At 31.7% G+C, this 13,288-nt stretch overlaps 1 protein-coding gene across 1 annotated transcript in view; it reads left to right on the top strand.

Annotated features, from left to right (window-relative positions):
- LOC109543645 overlaps window positions 1–13,288 on the top strand; it is a gene marked incomplete in the record, with an annotated part of 106,667 nt that overhangs the window by 90,509 nt on the left and 2,870 nt on the right. Inside the window, 8 exon segments of the mRNA XM_048664930.1 lie at window positions 622–739; window positions 7,482–7,700; window positions 7,802–8,000; window positions 8,056–8,239; window positions 8,300–8,508; window positions 10,739–10,906; window positions 11,715–11,974; window positions 12,460–12,634. Coding sequence (XP_048520887.1) covers window positions 622–739; window positions 7,482–7,700; window positions 7,802–8,000; window positions 8,056–8,239; window positions 8,300–8,508; window positions 10,739–10,906; window positions 11,715–11,974; window positions 12,460–12,634 — 1,532 coding nt within the window.

Here is a 13,288-nt window from a genome sequence, read left to right as displayed (position 1 = left end):
CCCTACAGTTTCACATTTTCCCACCTCATACACAAATGGATCATATTTTCTATATTATGCCTTTTTGAAACCTACGTTAATTTTTTCCTTAGAATTTACTTATCTTTCCTTGGTCTTAGTCAAAGTGTGAAGTAAAAATTTTTCAAATCGTTTATTTCATGTTTCAATGAAATGTTGAAATGATCAATAATAAATAATCCTGCACATTACCACTTAAAATGAAAGAATTTGCTTTTTCCGGCTGCTTAAAGATTATAAATTTATATCGCAAACATACATAACGAATTCATACTTATATTGTGTTTAGTTAGTAAATATTATTTTGTCTATCAAGTTTGTATACGCTGTCACGCTTTTAAAATTTGTTGTGTGTTCTATAAAAAATGTATTTTGTATGCATTATAATCCTACAATTCTTAAATCTCGATAATTCTTCAATTTTTACGACTCGAAATAATGTTGATTTGAGCTTTTTGTTATTTTTAAGAGGAACTTTAAAAGCTGATGTGGAAGTTCTAAAAAATTTCCAACTTTTTCAGCAATCTATTAACACGTTTAAGTATCTAACATTAATTAGACTTTTGTATATAATATTCTAAAATAATTTCTAATTTTAATTAGGCGAGAAAACTGTCAGCAACCAGCGAGCAAATTTTGATGATCGACCCGAAAAGATCCGAAACCCTGCCAGATATTCAGAATAACTTTAGAAGAGAAATAAAGAATTTGCCTGATATTGGTGAGTTATAAAAACATTTCAGCAAAATAATAATGAGATAATATGAGAATTTGCTTTCTAAAAAACAGAAACATTTGAAATATGGGATTTTAATCAAAGCAAATGAAATCAAGATTTACTTCAAAAAAACAAAGAAATGGTGTAATATTATGTTATCCAGAATAACTACTGAGCGAGTTTTAAGCGAGAAGCTTGAATTTTGTGAAAGTGATATTCGGTGTCTGTAAATAAAATATGTTCTGAATTTAAAGTGGTTCTTAAAAAAAAGTGCAAACGAAATTAAATGACAACGAATAAATCTGCTGAGGACTGAATAAATATCTTTAATACTGAGGATCATGTAAATTCGAAAACGAATCATGGGTTTGGAGTACGGATGGGACATCGATTGTTATATGTTGACATCGAAAGGTAATATCGATGTTAGGGAAACATTGAAGGCAGAACAACGATGTTTGACAACATCAAAGAGTTTGCAAAAAATGTTTCTATCTAGTATCAACACCAAATGTCCGATGTTTTTATTTCAGGATTTTACATCGATGTTTGATCGATGTCCCAAATTTCCAACATCGATGGTAAAAATATCGAACATCGAACGAATTACATCGATGTTTTTCTCCCATGCCTTGGTTGGAGGCAATCAAAGCTTAACAAATAAACGGCATATTTTCTCTATTTACTGAAGAACATTTTGTGCAAACTAAGCAGATGAAAGCGACATGAACAGCCATGCATTCAGATTCAATATTGTTCAATTTGTTGAAAAAATATAAAGTCACTACACATTCTAATTGAAGGAATCCAACACAGTGACTCTAATTTAAGTCTTAATTTGGACCCTAAGTTTTAACTAGAAGATGTCTATATTTTGTTTCATTTCTGTTTTTCTTGATGTGCAACGTTTTTTGCACCTCTAAACGTGTAGATAAAATGCTGGCTTGAAAATCGTTATTTATTTGCCCTATCAGAAGCAAGATGAATAATTAATAAAAACGAAGAAAACAGATCAAAAATATGTATTAGAGAAAATGCAATTTTTCCGATGAAGCGAAATATTCGAGAAGACAAAGCCCTTATTATGATATATAGGTTATCCGTGTCTCTTTTTCGCATTTATCAATTCGCTTCCAGCATTTCAAGGCTAATTTATACGTCGGCCAAATGATGTCTGGATCGTTGGGATTTCGCTCGAATCACAATCAAGCAAGAACCTCCCTCGAGACATGTTTTTATTTTTAAAAGTGCATCGATAACCCATCGAAAGGAAGAGAGAGGGCTTTTTTGATGATTTCGCCATTTTGGTGCTTTATCTCTGGAAAGGCAATTACGATTTTATGAACTAAATAAAATTAAGGATGATTTTTTTCATAAAATATTTTCATCTCGGATCAGACGCTGGCTTAGAGTGCCTTCATTTGGAGAAACGATAACAATAATTTTAGCAATGTAATGGAAAGTGTTTTAAGCTATAATATGTTTTATTTGCCAATTTCTGATACTGTTTGTGAATAGAAATGACTCAAAGTTTTGTCACTTAAATATTTATGTAATTTTTTTCGTTTTTAGTTCACGCTTATTTCGGTGCAGACTTTCTTTGATCATTTATTTTTTTATATTTATTACAAGCACTTTAATTAACTAATTTCTTCATAATCCAGACAATCATCAGAACAATTCGATTTTCATATTGAAAGCATTGAAAATATACGTTTTTAACTACGTTTTGTGCTGCAAAAATGTGTATCGCACTATTTTTGTACTAAACATACCAGATAAAAATGAAAGCGAAAAGAAGGCAATTTGCCATGAAATAAACCCTTTAGATGGTTCCGAAACCAACAGTTATGTAAGAGAAAAAAAATTAGAAGTAACGGACTAATGGATTTTGGTCATTATACTTTATCACCTTGTACCACCTATATCAGTAACGAAGCTTTATATTATCATTATTTGATGCTTTTGTGCAATTAAAAAAAAATCTGAATTATCATTTTGGCATTTTATTCGCGAAACATCCAATAAAATTTAATAATTGCTTTTACGAAAACCTGAATGTAAAATGTTTGAAAGTGCTGAATGACAACAAGCCCTTTTGAAAATATTAAATGCTTAGTTGTTTTTCTTTTTAAATTACCACACTTTAAAATCTTATTGTCATACTTTATGGAACAGTAGTAGGTAGGTCTTTGTCAGTAGTAGTTTCCACATTTTTTTAATTCTTACTTTAGTAAGTTTGCTTCTATGGAATTTAGATCTTTTTTTTTTCTTATATAGGCTGTTTCATTTGTGTGAAATGGATGGTTAGAGATACACACATATTGCCATGTTTATTTAATTTTGCCAGTTAGATTTGCTAAAACTGTTTCAACTATGAAGAGATTAAAAAAAACTATCAACAGCAGCTTTCGTTTTTGAAATAGTATACCCAAAGGTTCTCGTTATTTTTTAATTCTGCGTTAAAGTTGCAAATCATTTGATAACCCATGGTGGATCGTTTGTTTGTTTATATCGCTATCGTTTAAATTTTTTATTTTTGTAAAAACCATTTCTTGCAATTGAAATTTATAAAATTCATTTTCCAGAATCGCCGCAGAAATAACAACCTTCTTATTTCTTTGGTTTTTAGATAAATATATGGGATTTATTTGTCACAATTCAAAGTTTTATTAGCGCCTCGCGTGCATTCTCTATAAATTATCAACCTTTTTTTTCTTTTTTTTTTTGGTGAGGTTTTGGAAATGCTTTTTTATGGGGATTGAGGTTTAAAATGCGTACCGCTTATAAAACTCGAAAAATCCAGGTACATTACATGTAAAATTAAATTTTTGGATTATTTTTAGTTTCCACGCAAAATGCAAAAAATTGTGATAATTGCTTCTAGTTTTTTGATCGTATTTAGAGAACCGGTTGATCTGCTAAACTTTAATTTTTATTTTGTTTTATAGAGCCTTACGGTGCACTTTTTTCGTATAAAACACAATTTGATTGTATTAGGTTCTACACAAAATGCTAAAATTCAAAATTATGTTGTTTCAAAAAACTAGATACATTGAATAAAAATCACCTGCACCATTATGCAGGTTCGAAGTAAGACAAAAAGCCCCCTTTCTATCTATGTATTCTGAAGAAACAGACAAGCTCTTATCTCTAACCGTTTATGTTAAACGAAAAAGTTAACATGATCATATGATTAGAAATTTAATTCAAATTCCAGGAGTGAAGAGAAAATTTGGATGTGTGTTTAAGAATGCTTGTTTTCGTTTAACATGTTTCTTTTAGTTTTTATTAATTTATTATCGAATAGTCGATGCAAATAAGTAGGTCTGATTTTTGCCAAAATCGATCAGAAAAGTTACCCAGTTAAGTTAAAAGACAATTTTTTGGAGACAAATTCCCAATAATGTTTGCAACGCTGTCTACTTGGACTACTGCTAGTAATTAAAAATACTTTGTTGAAAAATGCGAGTTTAAAGCTTCACAAATACTAAAAATTTTATGGACAATCACTTCACATGTCACTTCGCGATCACACAATTAATCTACAAAACTGCATCACGAAATTTTGATAGAAAATCCACATTTGCAAAGCTCTACATGTAAAATGTTTGAGTGCTCGATTTACAGTAATTCAAAGCTTATTCCGAATGTATATCATCCAAACGGGGCCCAGATCGGCTTTGAACTACCCACAAATTATTAACTACACTAATGGATATTTTGGTTTCAAATAAAACTCGCCCTAAGTTATATACAGTTACAACGCTCTCATTAGTGTAACTTTTCAATGGGAGACGCATTCAATGCGCCCGGATTTCAACTAAAAGCCACTGCATTTCGAAAAGATTTTATCTAAAATTCACATCGTGTAATGTCAATTAAACAAGTGCTGCAAATGCAATGCAATCGCTGAAATAAAATGTTTATTTTGAATAAAAATGTTAAATGGCAAAAAAACTTGTTCGAACCCTGAACTATTTGCCGGTCAGTGCCAGGAAATCCAATTTTCTGAACGATTGCCGGAAAAAGTCTTATATGGCTTAGATTTATATATTAAAATAATGATCATAAAGTTTATTGCAGATAAAAGTCCACTGCGGCAAGGGTACGATTTAAGCGTGACTCATTTTTTACGGTCTCCTTTTCGCAATATTGCCAACTCATAATTCTTCGTGCCCTTCGCGTAACGGGGTGATCCAGAGGTCGCGATCAAGAAATGTCCATTTCGGGATTTATTTGATTGGACGAAATTCCTGAATGGATTTATTTCGTTTCTATTGGGGTCAATGTGACCTTTTATTGAATCAAAATATGGAAACGATCTCCTCGAACTATGCTAATCGTGATGCCTGTAATAATACATATTCAATTTTTCTGTCGAATATATTAATAACGGAATATTCAGCAGTTTTTTTTCTGGCTTAAAAGAAAACTTTCCTTAGCGAACTATGTAACATATGCTGTATCTATAGCCTGGTCTTTGCCTTTTTGGTGCATTCCAAGTTTAATAAGGTCATTAGGCAAGTCTGTGTTTTACTTTAACTTTACACGAAATCTTGTTTTTTGTAATTCCTTCTTAAAACGAACAGTTTTTTCAAAGAGTTTTGAGTTTGAGTTTTGAGTCTTAGTGCAATATTTTTATATTAATTTATACGGTTTTTCGAAAACTTGTTTAATTTTTAACAAGGAAGGGAGTTTTTGTAACTTGAAAATTTGCATTCATTTTTTTATCCAGTGATCAACTGATTTGTTAAAGGTGTCAATAATTTATTCACTCGCAAAAAACTTTTCAGGAAAAAAGCAAGGGGAATCATTCGTCTATAAGTTCATTCAATTAATTTTTATACGTTTGTTCCAAATATCTACCTTAAAGAGAAGTAACTAATGGCTTTGGGAGTCATGTAGCTTCAATCTAAATAATTTCCAAATAATAATTGCTGCTGCAGAAGTGTAAATTCCAGAGCAAGTAATTATTAATTCGTGCAACAAATAATTTGTTTTTTAGGAAGATTTGCAAGTTAATACGTTTCTCTCCAATTATTTAAAATTTGCTGCCTACTTTTGTGTCCTTCTATTTTCTCGTTTCTCTTTTCTCCATTGCCATCCAAGTCTTATAGCAACCAAAAATCTAAGCAGTTTTTTGTTGCATCTACAATTCCACAGGCATTTTATATCGACTTGTTTTGGACCTGATATTTTTGTGCTGGTAAAAGTGATATCGTTGTCCATTTAGTGGGACCAGTTGTTTCTTTTATTCATCCAAACGCTTAATAATTTCCAGATATTGACAAGAAAAGTTTTAATGCTTAATAAACTCATATTTTATAAATTTAAATAGACACGCTATTCATACATCCACAGAGTATTGAACTTAACTAACCACTTATCATCTTCATTTTGAGCAATTTCGACAGAACTGCTGTAAAATATTTTACTTCAACAATATTACTAGGATTAGGTCTACAAACTCGTGGGGTTTAAGCTAAAGTAAATATATTAACTGTATTAAAACATAAGCTGAAACAACTTTGGATTGTTGCCATAGGGTTGAATTTCGAAGATAATTTAAGCTAATTTCAAGCCCATTGAGCTCCGCGGTTACTCCACTACCAGAAAATATGGTCGAACTTAAAGTTAAAATAAGCACTAAAATAATTAATCTGGAATCCAAAGGTGTAATTTTGCCTGAAAATTATTTATCAGTGGAATTATTTGCTAGTTTTTCAATTAAATGAAAAATTCTTTTATCGGAAATGTGAACACAGTTTTGAACTTATGACATAAATTTGTACAATTGAAAAATTGTTTGGCGATGTTTCAATTAGCAACCATTTTTGAAAATATTTATAGAAGTTTGGCTAAATATTATGAATCTTCTTGCGTAAAACCTCGTTTCTAAGAGGAATTATTCTTCTCAATTTTCGGAATGGTCTATAAATGTAAACTACACTTAATATTTTAGAATGGATTGTAAACATTAGTCTTTCTTGCAAATAACTTGTGGCCCCAAAACTGGAGGCAAACTGGTAGAAAGTAATAGTTTTTATAAAAATAGCTACAAATATGTTGAACACTTGTATATGAAAGTTAATTTATCAACAGCAGGTAGTAAAACAATGCAAACAACTACAAGAAAATATGAACATTTGAAGTTTCTTGGTATCAGAAACGCTATTCTATCTTTGCACCATACTTTTCTTTAAAAATTATCTTTTGGTAACCATTTTATAGTAAAACTTCTCTATATGGTAAATAGTTTTTATTTCCATTTTTCTTAAGGTGTCTGGTTGTTATATCTACATATTGTTTTTGTATGCATATTTTTCTAAAGCTGAAAGCTATTTAATTTTTGGGCATTTTTAAATTAACTTGATGAGAAAGAAAGAAAAATAGGTTTTTGTAATTTAAGTTACGTTCCAAAGTTCGGGCTATCTTCTGAGATTTTTTGCGTCTCCAAAGATTATATACTATGCGCTCTAAGATATCTGGATATTGTCCAAGTTAGTAAGTTTATATGGTTAGTTTGGAAACACTAACATTTTGGATTTCTCCTGATTATACTTTTGACGGCCACTTATCAACTGTATCAATCTTTGATATTTTCACTTATTTTAAGACGAAGAAGTTTTTATATTACATAATTGAAAACCGAACTCCATTTCTACACGATCCACAAAACCAATCAGTATTATTGAAAATTATCAGTAATCAAGCGAACATTCATAAATTCGTGTTTTTGCAGGCGGTCCTCCTAACCAAGATCTTAACGAACAGTTTCGCATGTTACCATATCCTCCAGATATCGGTCACGGTGCTGTCGTCAACAAAATTAATTCTGCCTCTAATACGAACGAATCTAGAAGACAGTTTCTCTCCACTCTTGCCCCATTAACCGCATGTGTCTCTATGGGAGGAGCCCACAATGAGGATTATTACTATCACATGAGTAATAATCACCCAGGTGAGTTGACCAGAGATTTTCATTTAGTAAAAAAATTGTAATAATCTGCACTTTTTGTGCAAACTACGGAGATAATTGTACACCACGTTCCTCTATTACAGGTGATCGCGTATCTGTAGCAAGCTCTGGAACAGAATACAGCCTTGAAGATATCGATGAAGGTTTAAAAACTGCAGATGATGATCGCAAAAGAAATGCGCCGGACGTGTTGGCCGGCACGCCATCCGCTTCGGAATCTGGAGATGAATTGGCCATGTTTGTTCAGCAGGATGCTGGCAGAATCGAACGCATTAAGAAAAAGTATGCAATCATTTTGAAATCGGTAACATTTCCGATTCTAATAAATATTCTGTAGATACCAACCGACGGAACAATCGTCAAAAGGAAATAAAGCCAACGACGAAGACGATGAGAATGATGACTATGGATTCAATAGGCGACCGAGTGTATGTGGAATCCAACCGCAGTTCAGCAGCACTTCTGAAATTTTACAGCAAATTCAGAATAAGTTGCAACCACCACCACCTCCGTCTGCTAAAGTAAGTTGTTTTTGCATCTCAGGACAAAACTTGTGGGAAAACACGTTATTTCATCTCCAGGTTGCATGGCCGTATTATTCGTCTACGCTAACGGACAACAAGCAGAAGAATATCAATGTGCCATCAAGCAATTATCACTACATTAATTTGGCGGAAGATGCGAAAACACGAAACTATCCACCTCAATATAGGCCGGCGCCAATGCAGGAGGAAAGTTTATACCAGAATTGTGCCAATCAAAGATGCGTCTCCAGAGGTGTATATGAAAGGTGAGTGGTACCAAAAATGCACTATTTTCCTGAAAAATGGACTTTTTAATGTAATCTCATTTCCATTTTAATGGATGGTGCTTATCATCGTCATTCGTGAATATAATTYGTATTTGTTTCATTGTTCTTGCTTGTGCTACTTTACAATTKTACATTGAGRAMAATGRTTTAAAAAAATGSKGTGACTAGGTTTGATTATTGTTTAATTTATTTATTTGCTTGTAAATACCTTAATTCTTCTCTGTATATTTCAGATTTCCGTGTTTTATTCTGGTTCTAAAAAATAATTACTTAGATTTTTAGATATTTGATTACAAAATAGTGTTAATTTACTTTAACTGTTTCATATTTAAATTGCAGTTTTAGAAACGATTTTCTTCCTAACGTTTCGCAAGCACAGGTGGACAGTTTACACTGGATTAATGTACATGCAATCAATTATTTTTATTATTATTGCAATCCTTATTCCAATTGCAAAAAACGATGACCGTATACGTTTGATCAATGTCTCAGTTGTATGTATGTATCCACTGACCATAAACATCTGATTGTTGTTCTCATGAATTTGTAGTCAAACTCTTATTCGCTTTGTGTCGGAGAAACGTCTTTTTTATTTACAGAACCCCATTAACAAGATTAGCTTTYCGATTTTCCTCATCTCAAATAATGTTCACATTCTTGAAATGTATGATCTCACTTACAAAATAAAATTATTTCTAGTTGTCTTGGTTTTTGATATAAATAAATGCACTATTCATATTTTCTACAATTCTCTGTCAATATTTTTCCTGTTACCAATGATTCAGTTGTTAAGTTTTAATTCAAATTTTAATCTTATTTTTTTGTGGATTATGTAAAGTCTCAAAAAATCCAATGTCCCGAAGCCCAGTGAGGCAAAATAAATGAATAAATTTCTTCATTCTCTCGTCGTACAAGAATGCGTTTAAAAACCAGTTTAAATAATACATTTTATTACAAAGTTACCCATGCAAAGGCGCTACGTGCAGGTTGTAAAGCATTAAATCACAAAAGGAGACAACTAAAATATTTATTAGATTTTCGCCTTTTGATTTTAAGCTTCAATGTTGATAGAGCAAAACAAACTAATTTCATCTTAACTCTCCAGACGAACCACAGATCAATCAACAAGCTTTTTATCATTTGAAAACTTTGTGATTGAGGAAAAACAGAAGTATTTATTTTTAGAGCCAAACAAATCTGATATAAGTAAATACAGTTATAAAAGTTAAAATATTTTTACTTCCTCTCCATTTTTTGACTTCCTCTAGAAGCTCTTAGTTGCTCACGAAGAAAATACGTTTTATGTATGATTATGTTAATAAATTTAAACAATAAAATAAGCCAGCTACAAAAAATTACATAAATAAACAGTAAAAGTAAAGTATTAATAATAAGTTGTACATACTTTCCTGGCTGTGTTTCAATTCCAAATCAAAATTAATTCCTGGGTTTCAGTCATTTATTGCCTCTATTTATCAATTAAAATACGTTTCGGTGTTTGCCACCATCATCAGTTTTTATGTGTAGCGTTGATGCTACTTTAAGCCTTGGCAGATATTTTCTTTATATATGTATAATAATATCTAAAATATATGCCAAGGCTTAAAGTAGCGACAACGCTACACAAAAACTGATGATGGTGGAAAACACCGAAACGTATTTTAATTGATAAATAGAGACAATAAATTACTGAAACCCAGGAATTAATTTTGATTTGGAATTAATAATAAGTAAGTAAGGATACGCATTAATAATAAATTTGTAAATTCAACTCATAGAAGAATATTTTTGGGAAACTTCAGTCCCAACATATTGTTATGAGACTCAGTTTACCAACTTTGGTATGCCTTTTCAATATAATGTGTTATTTAGTTACAAATTAAATTATGTAAACTATAAATAAACCAAGCAAAAGTCTACTAAAACTAAGAAATAACTCATTTAAACAATAGAGCGACATTCTCCAGAAAATAACTGTGTTTTGGTGAATCATACTCAACGATTTTCTTAGTATAAATTGAATTACTTTTATGATTTACCATAAATTAAGTTTACATTTGGCGTTTAGTCGGCAGTTTGAAATTCGAAAAATGTTTCTTGGTTTTACAGGAACACCAGTTGAATGAATTAAGCTGAAAGCTGTACAAATAAATAAATATATGGAGTGTTGCAGAATTAATATCGCTGTTTTTTTTTGTTCATTATTTAGATCGAACGCAAACGTTTATTCTTCAGTCATACGCATGGGAACGGATTATTACCAACCGGTACCAGGGTCGCGACCAAGAAATGGTCGACCTCAATCTCCTCCACCAATGGATATGTCGAAACAGTTCCACCAAACAATGGTGTATATTCCGTATAATCATATAGAAGGGTAAGTACAGATCTTCCACCTTTTAGTGAAAAGATACAGGATTGTATTTAACTTTAACTTCGAAAAAACATTTTTAGTGCAACTAAACAGAAGATTGTAACCATTTTTTTACTGATTCTTTCAATTTTACAAACCGATTCAGTTGATGAGCTTTAATGCCGGGTTTCTCTAATTCACAAAAAATATTGATTTGTTTGCTTTTCGCACCGTTTTCTTCGTCGAATTTGTCAATACTTACTTCAATTAATACTGCATCTTGAGGTATATTAACTTGGATGCGTATTAATTTTAGTAAACGTTATATATTTTTTAAAATGTGTACAATATTTTTTAATTGCAATTACAATAGATTTTCACTATATTTTTGCCGATTTTCGGAATTTTAACAATCACCTCCATTTGATAATTTTTTAAAGCTGTGTTTGATTCTTCGCTTATCAAAATTTCCGAATTGACTTTGTTATCGAGAAAATTACATTTATTCGTTTATTTCAGCCTGTTTTCCTCTGTCGAATTTTATCACATTTTAGATCAAATAACACAGCAGCTTTAGAAATATCGACACTGATCCATATAACATTAAACTTTAAAGCCTTATATATTTTTCCAAACAAAGTATCAAATTTAATTAAAAAATTAATCGCACATACAAAGTTTCGGAACTCAATTGGAAAACTAATCCATTTTCATTTGCTGCTCAAAACTTGCTCACAAAAAACTAGCCGCGGCCTTATTGTCGTTTAGCAAAACTGTGTTCTTTGCTCGAATGCAATTAGCATTATTAACATTATTATTAATTATTTTGCAGATACCAACCAGTTCAATATTACCACCAGACTGGCACCAGCGACTATGTTACACGTGTATCAAGTCAAAATCAGATCAACAAACGTTACATTGAACCGATATATCAATCGAGGGCACACCATCATATGGATGAGCACCATTACAATCCGAATATGTTACCACCTGTGCCTCCAAAGGTTCTAAACAGAGTTTCCTATCCAAATGGACAACCGCCTCCTCATGCCATGATGAGTGGAAGTCGGAGTGAATCTCCATTAGCTGGTAATACTACTTACTAAATACTTACTCAGACTAGTTAGTGATGGTTAATATGAGGCGATGTATACAAGGAGAAAAACTTTTTGTTTGAGTACCAACTCATACTTTTGAATTAGGTTAAATCTCATCGTTTTCAACAGTTAAATTGGTGATTTGTATTCAATAACTCCTATAGTACAGTAACTACGGTTCTAGTAACATTAATCTGCATTGGAAAAAAATAATCATCAAAAATCCTAAATGTAAATTACGCAAATTATGTTCGTTTATGTAATGAAGGAAAAGTTCTGAAACCGTGACCTTAGTTTCAATACCGCAAACGACTTGAATTCTAGTTTTTTAATAATATATTGTTGTTGTTGTTTCGGTCCTGTGTTCTTATTACTCTCGATCGGGAACATGGATAGATGAGTTAGAGGAATTGACGCTTAAAAGCAAAATTAATTAATTAATCAATTGGTCAATTGCTCAGTTAGTGTTTTTTGCAGGTCAATTTTCCACAGCCCGATCTACTCAGACTCCAGGTCACGCTATGCCATCTTGTGGGTACTATCCTTCAAACTCCAGGTACCGCCCCATGGCTGGGCCTGGGCCAATGTGGCAAGGAGAGAGCAACTACAGTGGAAAAGTGAACAGGCATAGTTTTCCAAGTGTTGGAGCTCGGTAAGACACATAAATATTAATTTTTATTCAGAAATAAATAGCTGCTCTTGCAGAAATAAAAAAATGTTTAAGTGCCCATTATGCAAGGAAGCATTTGAAGGAAGAAGAGAAAATATGTTACTGTATCGATACCAATCTGTAGCTTCAGGGGTTTACAGGATTAGCAATGCCACAAAGTTTTCAATTTACCTAATAAATTCCAATATACATTCAATATTTTTTACTATGGTATATTCAAACAGTTGTTCCGAATGACAGTGAAAAACAATTTAATCATATCAGAGTTTAATTTTAATCTAATAAATCAGATTCGGTAAATAAAAATGTTTAGAAAGTACAGTAAGACAGGAAAACATTATTTCAAATATTCGGGATTCTTGAATAAAAATCTAAATTAAAAAACCACCACTTCTATACAAATAACACATAAATTAGCCACGGAAAGCAGCAAAAAACTACCAAAATTCCACTATCCAAATATATCTTCAATACTACAAATACACTAGACGGTGGTTGATTTGCACCCAGAGCCCCAACAATCCGCAGAAAGGAAACTATCTGGATCACCGATAAACTTCACTTTTGAACCTTCTTCAATATATTAATTTGGAGAATCCTTTTGCGATATGTAATCTTCTAAAGAGTCTATTGACC

This window comes from Dendroctonus ponderosae, unplaced genomic scaffold (assembly GCF_020466585.1).
Source record: "Dendroctonus ponderosae isolate FM_Combo_2020 unplaced genomic scaffold, Dpon_F_20191213v2 Dpon_F_20191213_3, whole genome shotgun sequence".
Lineage (NCBI taxonomy): Eukaryota > Metazoa > Arthropoda > Insecta > Coleoptera > Curculionidae > Dendroctonus > Dendroctonus ponderosae.
This window is presented reverse-complemented; position numbering and strand designations above follow the sequence as displayed.